This window comes from Saccoglossus kowalevskii, chromosome 21 (genome assembly GCF_978046115.1).
Source record: "Saccoglossus kowalevskii chromosome 21, keSacKowa6.1, whole genome shotgun sequence".
NCBI classification, from domain to species: domain Eukaryota; kingdom Metazoa; phylum Hemichordata; class Enteropneusta; family Harrimaniidae; genus Saccoglossus; species Saccoglossus kowalevskii.
In genome coordinates this window covers 17,342,486-17,364,813 of record NC_140661.1, presented here as the reverse complement: position 1 = coordinate 17,364,813, position 22,328 = coordinate 17,342,486, and the positions used below count along the sequence as shown (strand labels likewise).

The following is a 22,328-nucleotide window of genomic DNA, read 5'->3' as shown; positions in this document are numbered from 1 at the left end:
CACAAGGTAAAGTAAAAAAAAAAACGTGTAAAAACGTGTTTTTAGTTATTTGACTTGTATACGCGTGTATAGTAATAACGTGTTATAAAAAGGAATCTCATGAATTTATGTTACCTCAACTTGGAAACAATATGATTTTAGTATGTATATAGGGTATCTATTTAAAGTTTCTACATTTGAAATGGGGGAAAATCCATGTGCAGAGGCTTTTTAGAAATGCATTACTTCAGCATGGGTACCGGGTCTGACTTGGAGTAACCTCCTAAGGTATATAACAATAATGTTATGTAAGATATTTATGTTATTTGTCTTTCAAACTTGCATATCAACAGTTAAGTTTTCTATCTACAAGCAAGGCTTGTGTAACCGGCCTTTAACACCGGGCCCGGGTACGCTATGCCAAATGATTGTCACCACACTTATTATCATTCACAACAACTTATTTAATAATTAATCAGTCTTAGGATTACTAACACCAAAATTATAAACTCTAAAGTCAGTCACGTCCATGCCGAGTGCACGTCACCTAAGGAGAATGTACCGACTAATTGTAACAAAACGAGGTCCACCTTGTCAGTAACCAGCAAGTTAGATTAGAGTGGCCAAATCCAATCAACCCAATTTTTCACTGAATACTTCAGGTACACTCTCACCTTTGTAACGTATACACGATAGTGGAACAACCAATAATGGCAATAGACTATTATATAACAATCTGCAAAACAGTGGCACCTGAATTGCGGTAATATGCACACAGGTACACCTCGGTAGGAATAGATTAAGTGCTGATTACACTAATTGGGCGGGACATGTTCGCAGATACATTTAACAATAATATAAAATACAATTAACAAGTCACTACAGTTCACTATAATCTCATCATATATCGGCAATAATTACGACAGCAAGGTGGTTATCCAGCTTGACAACACGATTATTTGTAGCCAACTCCGGGATCCTGGTTATACGTGTTCCGAGTCTACCAATTTCTCCTACGTGGCACGTCCCATTACGGCGCAAAATATAGCCCGACAGCTCTGCAACCGAATTTAAATTACAGTCTTAGTGCAAACTTTAAGGACCGACTGCTGGAAAGACAATTCCGTGGCTCACAAAAAGCGACAGGCTACCACTCCACATGGTAACCGACCAACATGTGAAAAGGGATTCAGAGAGCGCAATGCACCATGGGGCGAAGCAACCCGACATTTGCATATAAACATCTGTACTCGATTAGGAATCGGGTTACATCCCCCACCTCCAACTCATCAGGGCGTCTCGACCTGCAGTAACTTCAGTTATAGTAAAACCATACTTCACCATTAAAATAATAAGATTAATAACAATTTCATTTCCTCACTAAATGCAACTACCAAGAACATCCCAAGCTGAAGAAGGAAGTCTGTTGGGATGGAACCATGGAATAAAGTGAAAATTACCATAAACAATCCTTGAACTAGGGGTCCCTATTCTCTCATAAGTTAGGCTTTCTGCTGGTATGCCAGCATTCATTCTCTGAGGTCTAACTCTAATAGCTGGAGACATCGTGGGAGATTCTTCAATAGTACTACCATTACTTAGACCATGCTTATGTGAATCGACACTATTAGATACAATATCTGTATTTAATCCTATTTCCGGTTCCATTAATAGGGCGTTAGCGAAGCCTGGAACAGTTTCCAGTGGAGTAGTCTTTAGTAAGTCATTAGGTGGATAGTCCAATGCTTTCCAGATTAGTGTCTGTGTGCGATTTGTCTTGCACATTCATAACTATGGTGGAATCATTTGGTTGATAACAGGGCCTATTCGTGCTCTGTTTTCCCATCTCTGAATACAAAATTAGAGAGAGAACGAGAGAGAGAGAGAGAGAAAGACGCGTATTGAATTAACCGATCGAATACAAATATATATATACAACCACGCACCGTGAGTAAATGTTTCAATCCAACTTTACAGTACACCACCAATTTCAGTCGGTATTGTGTGTCGACATAAACGTACATGATGAAAGTGTTATGTTGTCTCTTGCCCGACTTCTTTCTTAATATACCATTGCGTGTCCCGGCAAACAACAATAATGACGTCACAAGTTTTTTTGGCGCTGTACTAGTAAACGCTAATAAACACAAAAAAAAACGAAAGGCCGATCGGTATAAAATACAGCATTCATTTCATACGTCGTGCGTTCTGACTGACACACGTTTAAGAGTCACGATTATAGTAAATGAAGGTATAAACACATAGTGCGATGAAAGTGAGAGAAGGTATAAACACACGGTACGCTGTATAGCAATCTGATTTCTACAGCGGTGCTACAGGAAATTGAGAGTCACATTCGAACGTAACAAGTTCTGTGGCGCTGTACTAGTAAAAGCCAGTAAACAAAAAAAAAACGAAAGGCCGATCGGTCTTGTGTACAGCATTCATTTCATACGTCGTGCGTTCTGACTGACACACGTTTAAGAGACACGATTATAGTAAATAAAGGTATAAACACATAGTGCGATGACAGTGAGAGAAGGTATAAACACACGGTACGCTGTATAGCAATCTGATTTCTACAGCGGTGCTACAGGAAATTGAGAGTCACATTCGAACGTAACAAGTTCTGTGGCGCTGTACTAGTAAAAGTCAGTAAACAAAAAAAAACGAAAGGCCGATCGGTATAATGTACAGCATTCATTTCATACGTCGTGCGTTCTGACTGACACACGTTTAAGAGTCACGATTATAGTAAATAAAGGTATAAACACATAGTGCGATGACAGTGAGAGAAGGTATAAACGCACGGTACGCTGTATAGCAAACTGATTTCTACAGCGGTGCTACAGGAAATTGAGAATCACATTCGAACGTAACAAGTTCTGTGGCGCTATACTAGTAAAAGCCAGTAAACAAAAAAAACCGAAAGGCCGATCGGTCTTGTGTACAGCATTCATTTAATACGTCGTGCGTTCTGACTGACACACGTTTAAGAGTCACGATTATAGTAAATAAAGGTATAAACACATAGTGCGATGACAGTGAGAGAAGGTATAAACACACGGTACGCTGTATAGCAATCTGAATTCTACAGCGGTGCTACAGGAAATTGAGAGTCACATTCGAACGTAACAAGTTCTGTGGCGCTGTACTAGTAAAAGCCAGTAAACAAAAAAACGAAAGGCCGATCGGTATAATGTACAGCATTCATTTCATACGTCGTGCGTTCTGACTGACACATGTTTAAGAGTCACGATTATAGTAAATAAAGGTATAAACACACCGTATGTTTTTTAAAATTTTATTTAACACTATAATATTACATCGAGCAGTAACACCGCTGTTGTTGAATCTCTGGCTGGTACGTTGTATGGCAATCTGATTTCTCCAGTGGTGCTATCAGAGCTTGTATCTTGAGAATGTCATTTGGGAAATTCATTCTCCATATATGGTCGACGTAGTTCTTGTTGAGTTTCAATTGTATGGGTAGTTCATTTATATTTTGGTTATAGTACCATACACCGATGAATAACGACAAATGATTCCCGTACAGGTCACAGGCGAATTTATGTATCGTCGCATCTTCGAGTTCCTATTGACAATAAAATAAACGAAACTAATGTCTCAGTCCTGGACCACGGAAAATAATACTAATAATAATAACCAAGTAGTTGCTAACCGTGAGCAATTGTTTCAGATTGCCTTTCTCTTTTATATCCAGTTCCACCACACACTGTTCATTCGTCAATGTCTTCATGATTAATGATGAGTTCACTCACTGCCTTATTTATATATATGTACACAGTGTAAATCTTGGAAACACTTTCATTCATTAAAAAAACTCACCGATTTAATTGAAAACGTACTGTTGTAAATAAAAACACGTGTATATAATAAAACACTTATATTTTCTTTTCAAAAAAACAAACAAAACAGTTGTGTTTAATAGTATTTTTTTTCTTACTAGATAAGTGTTATTAAAAACACTTTTTGATGAAAATTACGCAGATTGTAATTTTTTTTCAAAAATAAAATGTTTTTACGGTGACATAAATTAAAGTGTTTATTGATAGAACATTTATGGACTAGTGCCGGGAACGGGTGCGTATGTGACAGGGTTAATGACTTGTGTAGCGACAGATGTCGTGGATGTTTGTCATACGCGAGGAGGAATGTCGGGAGAGGCGGTGTGCACCACATCGGAAGTGTCGGCAGCGGGTGTATGTGACAGGGTTACTTCGGGTGTAGGCGACAAATAATAGGCGGTCCAGAGTGGAAACACCGAGAACGAGTGTGACACGATTCGCGATTATAAATCACAATCATCAAGTGATTTTAAAGTGGGGACAAAAATGTGTCACACTCAGTGACTAAAACGACTACACATATTGTTTTTTCAATTTCGTTTATTTAAAATTCGTGAAGCGACGTTCTTTAAAAACTTCTAATGCTTCCGGACTTAATACAACATTGAGATGATTAGTTTTGTTCAAGATATCAGTTATTATCACTTTTATTCGATTAGAAGTTCTTCTTGCCACCTACTTAAAAAACAAAACAAAAAAACAACAAATTGTTATGAAATGGCGGGTGATTAGTGCAATTAGTGATCGCAAAAAAAAATATTACATACTGCCAAGATAACCATAAATCCTCACTTTTACGCACTGACAAGTTAACCACAGACTCTCACTTTACACACTGACAAGTTAACCACAGACTCTCACTTTATATACCGACAAGTTAACCAAAGACACTCAATTTACGCACTGACAAGTTAACCACAGACTCTCACTTTAAATACCGACAAGATAACCAAAGACTCTCAATTTACGCACTGACAAGTTAACCACAGACTCTCACTTTACACACTGACAAGTTAACCTCAGACTCTCACTTTACACACTGACAAGGTAACAACAGGCTCTCACTTTACACACTGACAAGTTAACCACAGACTGTCACTTTACAGACTGACAAGTTAACCACAGACTCTCGCTTTACGCACTGACAAGTTAACCACAGACTGTCACTTTACAGACTGACAAGTTAACCACAGACTCTCACTTTACACACTGACAAGGTAACCTCAGGCTCTCAATTTACGGACAGACAAGTTAACCACACTCTGTCAATTTACAGACTGACAAGTTAACCAAAGACTCTCACTTTAAATACTGACAAGTTAACCTCAGACTCTCAATTTACGCACTGACAAGTTAACCACAGACTCTCACTTTACACACTGACAAGTTAACCTCAGGCTCTCGCTGAACACACTGACAAGTTAACCTCAGACTCTCACTTTACACACTGACAAGGTAACAACAGGCTCTCACTTTACACACTGACAAGTTAACCACAGATTGTCACTTTACAGACTGACAAGTTAACCACAGACTCTCGCTTTACGCACTGACAAGTTAACCACAGACTGTCACTTTACAGACTGACAAGTTAACCACAGACTCTCACTTTACACACTGACAAGCTAACCTCAGGCTCTCAATTTACGGACAGACAAGTTAACCACACACTGTCAATTTACAGACTGACAAGTTAACCAAAGACTCTCACTTTACAGACTGACAAGTTAACCACAGACTCTCACTTTACGCACTGACAAGTTAACCACAGACTCTCACTTTACGGACAGACAAGTTAACCACAGACTGTCACTTTACAGACTGACAAGTTAACCACAGACTCTCACTTTAAATACTGACAAGGTAACCTCAGACTCTCAATTTACGGACAGACAAGTTAACCACACAATGTCACTTTACAGACTGACAAGTTAACCAAAGACTCTCACTTTAAATACTGACAAGTTAACCACAGACTCTCAATTTAAATACTGACAAGGTAACCTCAGACTCTCAATTTACGCACTGACAAGTTAACCACAGACTCTCACTTTACGGACAGACAAGTTAACCACAGACTGTCACTTTACAGACTGACAAGTTAACCAAAGACTCTCAATTTACGCACTGACAAGTTAACCACAGACTCTCACTTTACGGACAGACAAGGTAACCACAGACTGTCACTTTACAGACTGACAAGTTAACCACAGACTCTCACTTTACACACTGACAAGGTAACAACAGGCTCTCACTTTACACACTGACAAGTTAACCACAGACTGTCACTTTACAGACTGACAAGTTAACCACAGACTCTCGCTTTACGCACTGACAAGTTAACCACAGACTGTCACTTTACAGACTGACAAGTTAACCACAGACTCTCACTTTACACACTGACAAGGTAACCTCAGGCTCTCAATTTACGGACAGACAAGTTAACCACACTCTGTCAATTTACAGACTGACAAGTTAACCAAAGACTCTCACTTTAAATACTGACAAGTTAACCTCAGACTCTCAATTTACGCACTGACAAGTTAACCACAGACTCTCACTTTACACACTGACAAGTTAACCTCAGGCTCTCGCTGTACACACTGACAAGTTAACCTCAGACTCTCACTTTACACACTGACAAGGTAACAACAGGCTCTCACTTTACACACTGACAAGTTAACCACAGACTGTCACTTTACAGACTGACAAGTTAACCACAGACTCTCGCTTTACGCACTGACAAGTTAACCACAGACTGTCACTTTACAGACTGACAAGTTAACCACAGACTCTCACTTTACACACTGACAAGGTAACCTCAGGCTCTCAATTTACGGACAGACAAGTTAACCACACACTGTCAATTTACAGACTGACAAGTTAACCAAAGACTCTCACTTTACAGACTGACAAGTTAACCACAGACTCTCACTTTACGCACTGACAAGTTAACCACAGACTCTCACTTTACGGACAGACAAGTTAACCACAGACTGTCACTTTACAGACTGACAAGTTAACCACAGACTCTCACTTTAAATACTGACAAGGTAACCTCAGACTCTCAATTTACGGACAGACAAGTTAACCTGACAATGTCACTTTACAGACTGACAAGTTAACCAAAGACTCTCACTTTAAATACTGACAAGTTAACCACAGACTCTCAATTTAAATACTGACAAGGTAACCTCAGACTCTCAATTTACGCACTGACAAGTTAACCACAGACTCTCACTTTACGGACAGACAAGTTAACCACAGACTGTCACTTTACAGACTGACAAGTTAACCAAAGACTCTCAATTTACGCACTGACAAGTTAACCACAGACTCTCACTTTACGGACAGACAAGGTAACCACAGACTGTCACTTTACAGACTGACAAGTTAACCACAGACTCTCACTTTAAATACTGACAAGGTAACCTCAGACTCTCAATTTACGGACAGACAAGTTAACCACACATTGTCACTTTACAGACTGACAAGTTAATCAAAGACTCTCAATTTACGCACTGACAAGTTAACCACAGACTCTCACTTTACGGACAGACAAGTTAACCACAGACTGTCACTTTACAGACTGACAAGTTAACCACAGACTCTCACTTTAAATACTGACAAGGTAACCTCAGACACTCAATTTACGCACTGACAAGTTAACCACAGACTGTCACTGCACACACTGACAAGACAGACTCTCACTGCACACACTGTCAAGACAGACTCTCACTCTCCATTTGGGAACTGGTTTGAACCAGTTGAACTTTACACACTGACAAGACAGACTCTCACTTTACACACTGACAAGACGGACTCTCGCTGTACACACTGACAAGACAGACTCTCACTGTACACACTGACAAGTCAGACTCTCACTGTACACACTGACAAGGTAACAACAGGCTCTCACTGTACACACTGACAAGGCAGACTCTCACTGTACACACTGACAAGTTAACCACAGACTCTCACTTTATATACCGACAAGTTAACCAAAGACTCTCAATTTACGCACTGACAAGTTAACCACAGACTCTCACTTTACACACTGACAAGTTAACCACAGGCTCTCGCTGTACACACTGACAAGTTAACCTCAGACTCTCACTTTACACACTGCCAAGGTAACAACAGGCTCTCACTTTACACACTGACAAGTTAACCACAGACTGTCACTTTACAGACTGACAAGTTAACCACAGACTCTCGCTTTACGCACTGACAAGTTAACCACAGACTGTCACTTTACAGACTGACAAGTTAACCACAGACTCTCACTTTACACACTGACAAGGTAACCTCAGGCTCTCAATTTACGGACAGACAAGTTAACCACACACTGTCAATTTACAGACTGACAAGTTAACCAAAGACTCTCACTTTAAATACTGACAAGTTAACCTCAGACTCTCACTTTAAATACTTACAAGTTAACCACAGACTCTCACTTTACAGACTGACAAGTTAACCACAGACTCTCACTTTACGCACTGACAAGTTAACCACAGACTCTCACTTTACGGACAGACAAGTTAACCACAGACTGTCACATTACAGACTGACAAGTTAACCACAGACTCTCACTTTAAATACTGACAAGGTAACCTCAGACTCTCAATTTACGGACAGACAAGTTAACCACACAATGTCACTTTACAGACTGACAAGTTAACCAAAGACTCTCACTTTAAATACTGACAAGTTAACCACATACTCTCAATTTAAATACTGACAAGGTAACCTCAGACTCTCAATTTACGCACTGACAAGTTAACCACAGACTCTCACTTTACGGACAGACAAGTTAACCACAGACTGTCACTTTACAGATTGACAAGTTAACCACAGACTCTCACTTTAAATACTGACAAGGTAACCTCAGACTCTCAATTTACGGACAGACAAGTTAACCACACATTGTCACTTTACAGACTGACAAGTTAATCAAAGACTCTCACTTTAAATACTGACAAGTTAACCACAGACTCTCAATTTAAATACTGACAAGGTAACCTCAGACTCTCAATTTACTCACTGACAAGTTAACCACAGACTCTCACTTTACGGACAGACAAGTTAACCACAGACTGTCACTTTACAGACTGACAAGTTAACCACAGACTCTCACTTTAAATACTGACAAGGCAACCTCAGACTCTCAATTTACGGACAGACAAGTTAACCACACATTGTCACTTTACAGACTGACAAGTTAATCAAAGACTCTCACTTTAAATACTGACAAGTTAACCACAGACTCTCAATTTAAATACTGACAAGGTAACCTCAGACTCTCAATTTACGCACTGACAAGTTAACCACAGACTGTCACTGCACACACTGACAAGACAGACTCTCACTGCACACACTGTCAAGACAGACTCTCACTCTCCATTTGGGAACTGGTTTGAACCAGTTGAACTTTACACACTGACAAGACAGACTCTCACTTTACACACTGACAAGACAGACTCTCGCTGTACACACTGACAAGACAGACTCTCACTGTACACACTGACAAGTCAGACTCTCACTGTACACACTGACAAGGTAACAACAGGCTCTCACTGTACACACTGACAAGGCAGACTCTCACTGTACACACCGACAAGACAGACTCTCACAGTACACACTGACAAGACTGACTCTCATCGTACACACCAACAAGACAGACTCTCACTGTACACACTGACAAGACAGACTCTCACTTTACACACTGACAAGGTAACAACAGGCTCTCGCTGTACATACCGACAAGACAGACTCTCCCTTTACACACTGACAAGACAGACTCTCACTGTACACACCGACAAGACATACTCTCACTTTACACACTGCCAAGGCAGGCTCTCGCTGTACACACCGACAAGACAGACTCTCCCTTTACACACTGACAAGACTGACTCTCGCTGTACACACCGACAAGACAGACTCTCCCTTTACACACCAACAAGACAGACTCTCACTGTACACACTGACAAGACAGACTCTCACTTTACACACTGACAAGGTAACAACAGGCTCTCGCTGTACACACCGACAAGACAGACTCTCCCTTTACACACTGACAAGACAGACTCACTGTACACACTGACAGGACAGACTCTCTCTTTACACACAGACAAGACAGACTCTCACTCTCCGTTTGGGAACTGGTTTGAACCAGTTGAACTTTACATACTGACAAGACAGACTCTCACTGTACACACTGACAAGACAGACTCTCACTGTACACACTGACAAGACAGACTCTCGCTGTACACACTGACATAACAGACTTTCTCTTTACACACTGACAAGACAGACTCTCACTGTACACACCGATAAGACAGACTCTCACTGTACACACTGACAAGACAGACTCTCGCTGTACACACCAACAAGACAGACTCTCTCTTTACACACTGACAAGACAGACTCTCACTCTCCATTTGGGAACTGGTTTGAACCAGTTGAACTTTACACACTGACAAGACAGACTCTCACTGTACACACTTACAAGACAGACTCTCACTGTACACACCGACAAGACAGACTTTCTCTTTACACACTAACAAGACAGACTATCGCTGTACACACCGACAAGGTAACAACAAGCTCTCGCTGTACACACTGACAAGACAGACTCTCACTGTACACACTGACAGGACAGACTCTCACTGCACACACTGACAAGGTAACAACAGGCTCTCACTGTACACACCGACAAGACAGACTCTCCCTTTACACACTGACAAGACTGACTCTCATCGTACACACCAACAAGACAGACTCTCACTGTACACACTGACAAGACAGACTCTCACTTTACACACTGACAAGGTAACAACAGGCTCTCGCTGTACACACCGACAAGACAGACTCTCCCTTTACACACTGACAAGACAGACTCTCACTGTACACACTGACATAACAGACTCTCATCGAACACACCAACAAGACAGACTCTCTCTTTACACACTGACAAGACAGACTCTCACTGTACACACTGACAAGACAGGCTCTCACTGTACACACCAACAAGACAGACTTTCCCTTTACACACTAACAAGAGAGACTATCGCTGTACACACCGACAAGGTAACAACAAGCTCTCGCTGTACACACTGACAAGACAGACTCTCACTGTACACACCGATAAGACAGACTCTCACTGTACACACCGACAAGACAGACTCTCGCTGTACACACTGACAAGGTAACAACAGGCTCTCACTGTACACACTGACAAGACAGGCTCTCGCTGTACACACCGACATAACAGACTTTCTCTTTACACACCGACAAGACAGACTCTCACTGTACACACCGACAAGACAGACTCTCACTGTATACACTGACAAGACACACTCTCGCTGTACACACTGACAAGACAGACTCTCACTCTCCATTTGGGAACTGGTTTGAACCAGTTGAACTTTACACACCGACAAGACAGACTCTCACTGTACACACCGACAAGACAGACTCTCACTGTACACACTGACAAGACAGACTCTCACTGTACACACCGACAAGACAGACTCTCTCTTTACACACCGACAAGACAGACTCTCACTGTACACACTGTCAAGACAGACTCTCACTCTCCATTTGGGAACTGGTTTGAACCAGTTGAACTGTACACACTGACAAGACAGACTCTCGCTGTACACACTGACAAGACAGACTCTCTCTTTACACACTGACAAAAACAGACTCTCACTGTACACACCAACAAGACAGACTCTCGCTGTACACACTGACAAGACAGACTCTCGCTGTACACACCAACAAGACAGACTCTCTCTTTACACACTGACAAGACAGACTCTCACTCTCCATTTGGGAACTGGTTTGAACCAGTTGAACTTTACACACTGACAGGGTAACCAAAGACTCTCACTGCACACACTGACAAGGTAACAACAGGCTCTCACTGTACACACTGACAGGACAGACTCTCACTGTACACACCGACAAGACAGACTCTCACTCTCCATTTGGGAACTGGTTTGAACCAGTTGAACTTTACACAGTGACAAGGCAGACTCTCACTTTACACACTGACAAGGTAACAACAGACTCTCACTGTACACACTGACAAGACAGACTCTCACTGTACACACCGACAAGACAGACTCTCGCTGTACACACTGACATGACAGACTCTCACTGTACACACTGACAAGACAGAATCTCACTCTCCATTTGGGAACTGGTTTTAACGAGTTGAACTGCACACACTGACAAGACAGACTCTCACTGTACACACCGACAAGACAGACTCTCACTGTACACACTGACAAGACAGGCTCTCGCTGTACACACTGACATAACAGACTTTCTCTTTACACACTGACAAGACAGACTCTCACTGTACACACCGACAAGACAGACTCTCGCTGTACACACTGACAAGGTAACAACAGGCTCTCACTGTACACACTGACAAGACAGGCTCTCGCTGTACACACCGACATAACAGACTTTCTCTTTACACACCGACAAGACAGACTCTCACTGTACACACCGACAAGACAGACTCTCACTGTATACACTGACAAGACACACTCTCGCTGTACACACTGACAAGACAGACTCTCACTCTCCATTTGGGAACTGGTTTGAACCAGTTGAACTTTACACACCGACAAGACAGACTCTCACTGTACACACCGACAAGACAGACTCTCACTGTACACACTGACAAGACAGACTCTCACTGTACACACCGACAAGACAGACTCTCTCTTTACACACCGACAAGACAGACTCTCACTGTACACACTGTCAAGACAGACTCTCACTCTCCATTTGGGAACTGGTTTGAACCAGTTGAACTGTACACACTGACAAGACAGACTCTCGCTGTACACACTGACAAGACAGACTCTCTCTTTACACACTGACAAAAACAGACTCTCACTGTACACACCAACAAGACAGACTCTCGCTGTACACACTGACAAGACAGACTCTCGCTGTACACACCAACAAGACAGACTCTCTCTTTACACACTGACAAGACAGACTCTCACTCTCCATTTGGGAACTGGTTTGAACCAGTTGAACTTTACACACTGACAGGGTAACCAAAGAATCTCACTGCACACACTGACAAGGTAACAACAGGCTCTCACTGTACACACTGACAGGACAGACTCTCACTGTACACACCGACAAGACAGACTCTCACTCTCCATTTGGGAACTGGTTTGAACCAGTTGAACTTTACACAGTGACAAGGCAGACTCTCACTTTACACACTGACAAGGTAACAACAGGCTCTCACTGTACACACTGACAAGACAGACTCTCACTGTACACACCGACAAGACAGACTCTCGCTGTACACACTGACATGACAGACTCTCACTGTACACACTGACAAGACAGAATCTCACTCTCCATTTGGGAACTGGTTTTAACGAGTTGAACTGCACACACTGACAAGACAGACTCTCACTGTACACACCGACAAGACAGACTCTCACTGTACACACTAACAAGACAGGCTCTCGCTGTACACACTGACATAACAGACTTTCTCTTTACACACTGACAAGACAGACTCTCACTGTACACACTGACAAGACAGACTCTCGCTGTACACACCAACAAGACAGACTCTCTCTTTACACACTGACAAGACAGGCTCTCACTCTCCATTTGGGAACTGGTTTGAACCAGTTGAACTTTACACACTGACAAGACAGACTCTCACTGTACACACCGACAAGACAGACTCTCACTGTACACACTGACAAGACAGACTCTCGCTGTACACACCGACAAGACAGACTCTCTCTTTACACACTGACAAGACAGACTCTCACTGTACACACTGACAAGGTAACAACAGGCTCTCACTGTACACACCGACAAGACAGACTCTCACTTTACACACTGACAAGGTAACAACAGGCTCTCACTGTACACACTGACAGGACAGACTCTCACTGTACACACCGACAAGACAGACTCTCACTGTACACACTGACATAACAGACTCTCTCTTTACACACAGACAAGACAGACTTTCACTGTACACACTGACAAGACAGACTCTCGCTGTACACACTGACAAGACAGTCTCTAACTTTACACACTGACAAGACAGACTCTCGCTGTACACACTGACAATCACATACTCTCACTTTAACGTCGGGTGTAAGGCGACAAACGATCGCAAAACACCGGGAATTTTGTAATAGAGTGGTACAGAGTGGGCGTGAGAGACGGTGTGCATTTGGAAACACCGAGATAGAGTGTGATTTTAAAGTGGGGACAAAAATGTGTCACACTTAGAATTACAGTGTACACACTGAATAACGACTACACGCACATTGTTTTTGTTTTCAATTTTGTTTATTTAAAATTCGTGAAGCGGCGTTCTTTAAAACTTCCAATGCTTCCGGACTTAATACAACATTGGGATGATTCGTTTTCATGATATCAGTTATTATCACTTTTAATCGATTAGAGGTTTTCTTGCCACCTACTTAAAAAACAAACAAACAAACAAACAATTGTTATGAAATGGCGGTTGATTAGTGATCGCACAAAAAAAACAAAACAACAAAAAATATATTACCATGTGCCTTGAATTTTCTAGTGCGTAGTTTACGTCGTACATCTGAACTGACACGGATTTTTTTCTTCGGAGCTACTCGTTTTCGCGGTGTTTTGTTTTTCATTCTCATGACGAAAATGAATATTTTCGGTGAATGTAACGTGTATTTATAGCCATCTCTACTACACGCATATATTAGTATATATACTTACATTAGGTGAATTGGGTTTAACTCTCAACGTAGCCTTCGTATGATTTGAACGTACGATATATATCGTGTCTCCGGAAATGCGATGTGAATGCGATATTTTAGATTTCAACATTGCTAAATTATCGGCGATATTTTCTTTGTTCAGTGATGCGGAATTCAAATCTTGAGCCCAGATTACGATAGAGGGTTGTGGTTCGTGGAGTAACAGAGCAGTTGTAACAATTTGAGCTAGCGTATTTTTACAGCTACGTCTAGGAACCATGACAACGATAAATTTCTGATCGTATTCTTCAATTAGTTCTCGGACGTATTGTTTAATGCGTTCGTCCGAAGTTAATGGATCGTAAATGTCGGAAATCATACCCAAGAGTTTCATCACGGGTACGCAATATTTACGCGCATTGTCACCGAAAATAGTTTTTAATCTACTCAATATTATAGCTCTCAGCATATTCTCTTGGAATGGTATAAACTTTTTAAGAATACATAGTGTCTTAACCGTGCTTATAATATTTCGAATTATTTTCAAATTATTATTATTATTATTATCATCATCATCATTATCATTATCATCACAATGAAGAATGTTTTCGAAGTAGTCGTGTTTTCTGAGAAAAATACCGGCTAGTCTTTCTTCGCGTTTTCTTTTGCACGTAATTAAATTAGCTATCTTGATAGCATCTTTTACAAATGGGTTTTTGTCGTCGTCAAAAATTATTTCGTCGGCGTGGTTAGCGGAGTTATAATCATCATTCAAATCGGGAACGGGAAATTCCATTATTATTATTCTTAGTCAATTTATTGCCACACTAATAACGTGATTTATTCAGATGAATGAATGGAAGAGAGAGAGAAAAAAAGAAAGAAAAAGAACACAATTTCTACGTGGAAATTGGCGAGAGCTATATTTCTCTCCATTTTACGATTTGGTCCTTGGAATTCGTACTGGATTATTGCGTTCGGTGCTGCACTCCTCTGTATGGTGGGTCTCTTTTTAGCTCGAACGTTTCGAGAATTAGTTGGTGAACTAGGAATCGTCATAGTTACACTCTTCAAAGGACTGGCGAGTATTGTTTTACCCATCGAACGATTTGTGTGTTCTGATTGCGTACGAGTTACTTCTAAACAGATGCAAAATGCATTTCATATATCGTTATTCAAGGCAATGTCAGAAATGAAAAGTGTTCACGGATGCCAAGATATTACGAATTGGTGGGACGATATTTTATACTGGACACAACGAATAATTGGGCAGAACGGAATGTGTAGAGATTTGAAATGGTTTCATTCCATAACACTGACGCGTTATTTGGTGTACTACCCTATTAAATGGACGATCTGGGTTTCTATTCACGGCGACTGTAAACCAACAATTAGCAGCGACCTATGCGCTATAGCGCGTTTAGAGTACGTGTTTCAATTTCTATTGATCAAGGGAATTTTGGCGATCGTCTTGATCAGCCGATGCTGGCCACTCTTCAAGTGGATTTACAAATCGTTGGAAAGAGAATTGTCTTTCTTAATCTGTGAACTGAAATTTATTATCTATAAAGTGAACCCGAAAAAAATTTCGCACAAGAAAGTAGGGTTAAATTTTTGTCAGAGACGTTATTTATTCAGTAATAAGCGGAAAAGTTCCTCCGAGTAAAAATTGGCTCTTCATTGTCGTCGTCACTGCTGCTGCTACTACTGAGTTGTAGCGGTGGTACGTTTGTATTCTTTTTCTTTTTCTTCATGTTCTTCTTATTTGTTATGGCGTTCAAAGCGTAATTATCGTGATACCGATGCGTGTACTCGGTGGTTGTACCGCAATGTGAAGAGGTTAATACAGCGTGACATCCAACGAAAATAACTATCGAAATTATCAGTCCGAAGAGTATGTATATCGACCAGTCGGCGGCAACCAGTCCGCAACGACTGACAGACTCTTCCCCGTAAATGCTATAGAGTATGTTAGGTCCTAACCACTGCGAAATATCGAATACGCGGTAAGTGAGGCTCGAATTAGCGACGATCTTTAAAGGGATTATTTGATAGCCCGGTAGAATTTCCATCGTAATAGAAACGTTGTCGTGGCCGTTCAACAGGGACACCTGACCAGAACACTTATCAAATTTAAATGTCGACGCTTCTCGAATATCATCTACTTTCACATTAGACAAGTACAAATGATCCCATTGAGACATACTGGCGAAATAAACCAGTAACGGGGGTATAGTACTCGTATACACGTTGTCGGTCTTGCTGGTGGTCACGATATTACGGAACGTGACGTTACTTAAATATTTTACACCAGTCGCAAATATCGGAACCCCTTCTAGACGATAACAATTATGCTGCTGCGTATCGCGTAACTTAGATACGCATTCACGGTTATCGAAAATTAAATCGATAAGTTCTACGTTACCCGACGTTATCACAAACACTCCGCATGCAGGTCCCCTCGCTAAAAAATCCATATCGCCACTAGCCCGATGAAACGGTTTTGTCACACGTATCGTATACGAGTGCGTACATGCATGTGTAACGTGAAGCACGTGATTACGACCACCCAGTTCCGTCGCTATAGTCGCCGAAGTGTGATTGACAATTGGATTATGGCAACTGCATTTACGCGTTGTTTGGAAATTTCTACAATCAACGGATATATTGGGTATCAAATGGTACCATTCTAACTTATCGTTATTTAGTGTAGTTAATTCTTCGAGAGTACCAACGCAATGTTTCATGTTACGCGTGCATGTGACGTGACAGTGAATTACGGTGGCAACCAGATAGATGATAACTAGATACGATAACATGACGACAACAATCAAGCTAAATTACGTCGACGTCATTACTAATATTATAGTACAATCATGAACAAATACACTCGATTCCTTCTCCGGTGAATACGGCAATCTCGTTGCCACATTCATTCATACATCGTCTCGAATTTTTCATATCGACTGGGTATAGTACGCCGTGTAGTTCCCGTGCCGGTACACATACGCCGTCGTCGCCACTGTTGCTGCTATTTAATGCGCAGTGACCTCCCAGTAAGTGGCACGCATCATCTCTAATCACCCGTATCATCGACGAAGACGACGACGGTGAATCAACAGTCGCGGCGGGAAGTTTTACACTGCATCTAGAAAGATTAATAGGTTCGCCTTTATCACCGCGGCAATTCTCGCATTTAACGTAATACAAGCCATCCGTATAGTGTAAACACGCCACACCATCAATACACGCGTGGGGATAAGTTATCTGCGATATGTGTGTGGCAGTGTCTGTGTACGCGTCTCCAACTAGTAAATAATCGCGCAATTGACCGCCGCTGATGCTGCACGTCAATAACAACTGTAGTAGAACAACGAATTTCATATTATTATGATATTTATTTATTTATTTATTTATTTATTTATTGAATGAATGCCATTAATAACATATTGAAAAAAACAAAACAATGGATAATACGAGATGCATACCGCTGATGATTTCGTGCGTGTTTGTAACTATAATCGCATTGATTCCTTCATACATTCCAGCAAGGGAACGAAGTCACGTTTTCGAATTTCGGGAAGGGATAGTAAAAAAATTAATTATAGGTATGCGATACGATGAGTTTGTAGTGAGTATTAACTTTAGAACGAATCAATCTGATTGCATGGTATTTTTTGTATCGCCGTGGTCTATACTACATTCCACGAGATGTTCTAGACGGACGTGTATAATTCACGATATTAATAACCAGTTTCCATCCGATGGGGTATACGCTTATCTGAAATGCCGGGCAGCAGATGAGTATCACGCGTTTCGATTGATACGAGCAAAACAAAATTCACCTATGTTTAGAATTAAAAGAGAAGTCCCATTGTATCGCGTGTTCGATACCGAACATCCCTCCCATATGATCATGTATACGTTATCCGAAGTAGAAAATACATCATCTCAATATCTCGTTCATCCTGACCCTAGGAAGTTTATCTTGTTCGGATCGTAAATAAATAAATAATAATAAATAATATTAGCTCGTCGTCATTGCGGTTTTTTTCTTTCTTTCTTCTTATTATTATTATTTCGTGTCGGGATCTGTAACACTCCCTAAAAACAAATCTAGACCCGTTGCGTCGTCTCGTATCATAAACAAAAACGGGCGATCGACTTTGAAATCAATAGGTTGTGGTCTAGAGCAAAGCAATCCACACGACATTGCACTAGCGGCCGCTGCCACTGTCCCTTCTTCGTCGATGTCTAAAACAACTTTTTGAATACCGTCAGTTACGTGTAAATGTACTGCTAATCCCGATAAGTTTGCTTTTCTCGCGTCGAACATGTCCGTCATGTTCAATTTCATCATAATTTCCTTTAGCGGGAACATGTAATCGATCTTTAATTTAGGTAACCATAAGTTGATTAGAGATCTGTACGCTTTCGCAAATATTTGGTTCCATTTCGCCAATCTATCTGCCGTCATTAATATTTGCATCATGGTGGTGTCATTCTGCGACGATGATGGGAGGATAATGTACATCGATGCGCCATATTCATAAGGTATTTGAAGAATTTGACAATCCGTATCTCGGTAATATCTGAGATGTGTTGATTGAAACATCATGTCGACCTTCTTTACCAGACCATCACTCGTGCGAAATGGTTGGAGGGTTGGATAAAGCGGATTAAAAGTAGTTTCCCATTTTCCTTTGAAATATATTGCATTGACGATAACAAGTTTCACCATTGAATCGAGGTTCGATATGAGGTCGGTGATTAAGCCGTCCGTGTTGCGAGACACCCATTTATTTATCTCGGTGCACACACTGACAGCGTTATTCATGAAATCGACCGAATAGAATCCACCGCCGTAAAACGCTTCGATAAGGTCCATATAAACTTTCTCGATTTTGTACTGACCGTCAGCAAAAATGGCGTTGGATGTACGTAACGCGTATTTCTTCTCACCTTCTTTCGGCGTTAACGCTATCTGCAAAGATCTGTTTTTGAGATGATAATCATTACAATCTACAACTTTCAGACACGTTTTAATCTGTTTGGCAGTAGATCCACGAGCACCTACTTGCAACATAAACAAGACATTACTCAGACTGTAAGGCGAGAACATTATGTTCTTTTCTTTAGTATCAGTAGTAGTCAATGCATTGAACACGGCAACACAAAATCCGCGCTGACTTTCAACGTACGCTTCGAGATTCATCATTATAATGATGATTTCTGAATAAAAAATAACCGACTATTTATACACTTTCTTTTGGGTTCTATTTATTTATTATATTTATTCATCCGCAAAACTTAAACGCTTTGTATTTAGTCAATCAATGTGGTAATCTCTCGTCGATGTGTTTAGATAGAGCTTTAGAAAAACCGCTAACGTCTTGGTTGAAAGACTTTTCCAATTCTTTCACAGTCCCGTCAGCTAATAAGCTCAGATAAGCTTTACGTTTAGACACGTGATTCTTCTCGAGAACTATATTTTCTGGCTCGTGTTTCCCGAGATACGCTCCGATTCGATCTTCTTGAATTTGTAATATTGTTTTGTTAGCGGCGGTAGATTCATTTTTGTACGGATTTTTACACAAAAAATCCGGAAATTCGCCACCGTATTTATCTCGAAGATCATCGAGGTCAATGACTTTAAAACTGTTGAATAGATTATTTTCGTTTTTTGTCCTATCGACAAAGATTATAGATTTACGTTCAGTTATATTTCCACGATATTCCACGATATTTTGCATTACTGATTGCCTGGAATTAAAATCGTACGACTCGTCGTTTTCGCTCATGCACGCTAAAGAAATCTTAGCTGTGGTACGACTATTCTTTAATAACTGTAGACATGGATGTGACGTCGTCATGATTTCGACGTCTAACGGAATGTTGTCGAGGTGCCGGCGACGACGGTCTTCGATACAAAAATAACCGTTTTTACATATACCCGATTTCAAACATTTTTTCCGAAGAATAAGTGAATCTTGCAAATTATTATATTTACTGGAGAAAATGGACCAGTGAACAGCGCAGTTTCCTTCTTTGCTCAACCGCCTGACTAATTTATCACTTTCGCCGATAGGTTTTATTACATGGTATTGTAGAGGTTTTAACCTATCGATGAAGTGTGCACGTTCGAAATCTACTACGACATACGTCGTATCGTCGGTGGTGGTGGCGGCGGACGTTTCGCCATCCATCTGTTTAAGCGTCTCCATTAACTTACTTCTGGCAAAACTGTATCTGACGTCACATAAATCGAGATTAACTGTAATTTCTTGGTGGGTCTGTAAGCTGATATCGTTATACGGTGGTCCAGAAACGTAATTGAAATCCACTATGTTTTTGTTCAGGTGATTTTTCGCGTGACGGGTTTGCTGTTCCAAGTAGTGCAGCAACGCGTAACGTTTCAAGTTGACTCTGTCCACTAAACACGTGACCGAACCATCCATCGGTCGGTAATGTAAACTCTCGTCGTGTAATAAATATACTACGTCACGTTTTATGTCGTTAAACCGTTCGGCTAAATAAATTTGAGCTGCATACGACGATAATAACAATAATTGTTGTTGTTGTTGATGTTTCCGATAGGATCCACCATAATGATACTTAGCGGAGTTGTTTATGACTTTGTAAACCGAGTTTCCATTAAATCGCAGATTACCTAATGAAACAAGGGCCTCTTTACAGCGTTTCCCGGACAAATGTGTGCACCTTTCTAATTTCTGTACGAGGGCGTCTTCGTTGGGATATTTCAATTCGAAATAGGAAGCCCCGTCGTCAAATTCAGCTGCTTAACGTCGGATCTATAATGTCGGATCTGTTAGCATGGCTACAGTAACTGCTCTGTCCTTCTCGATAAACTGATAGTGGATTGAGAACGGGGTGATGAGATCGGCCGGATCGATACATTTTTCAATACACAATTCATTATGTAATTCGTCTCGCGGGGTGCGTTTCAAATATTCAACGTGTGCATTCACTACACTTTCGAAGTCGTCGTTGTCGGTCCAGGGACAAATGTGAGTGGTGGGCAAACACCCGTACACTTTAACGACGGCGAAAACGCGACCACGAGCTCTCAAATCATATCTCAGTCCGAAACATACACCGTGTCGTTCACACACTTCGCTGATACGTTCCCACGTGACAATTAACGATCTGTAATCAATTGGGTTTTCATTGTCGGTACGTCTGGGGTATAGGCCAACAACTTCTCGTCGTGCCATTTCCATAATGATATGTCTTAAAGCGCCGTACACGAATGGAATGAATAACTCTTTGACTTTAAATTCTAAAGTATCTGTATCGGACGGAAGAACACACGCGTCGCACGGCGGTACGTCGAACGTTACGAGCCGACTGTCTAAACTTCTGCAAATATTTTTCTCGTTCATAGCAATGAAAGTGGCGTAGTCACACACGTTCTCCGTTTCCACGTTGATATGTGAGCTGTGACCGGTCACCGGGTCCGTCACTTGTTCGACTCTACGCGATCTTATGTAACCCGTGTCTAATTCCTCTTTCAATGCAACAGATTCGGCGGACTGTTCGATGGCGAGAGGGTTAATATTCCTGTCAGAACTACTATTGCTCACACATTCGGGATTAAACATATCTTCTTCGATAAATCATGAGCCTGTGGAACGAGACTCGATTTCCGAGATCTGTAATTTAATACAAATGAATATTTGTTGCCCACGATTGCTCTGGCAAC

General features: G+C 41.1%; 1 protein-coding gene across 1 annotated transcript; it reads right to left on the bottom strand.

Annotated features, from left to right (window-relative positions):
* Positions 1–18,680: 18,680 nt before the first annotated feature.
* Positions 18,681–19,820, bottom strand: LOC146729670 (leukocyte elastase inhibitor-like). Its single transcript, XM_085495051.1, has one exon. The coding sequence runs from the start codon at positions 19,818–19,820 to the stop codon at positions 18,681–18,683; it is 1,140 nt and encodes a 379-aa protein (XP_085351177.1).
* Positions 19,821–22,328: the final 2,508 nt, after the last annotated feature.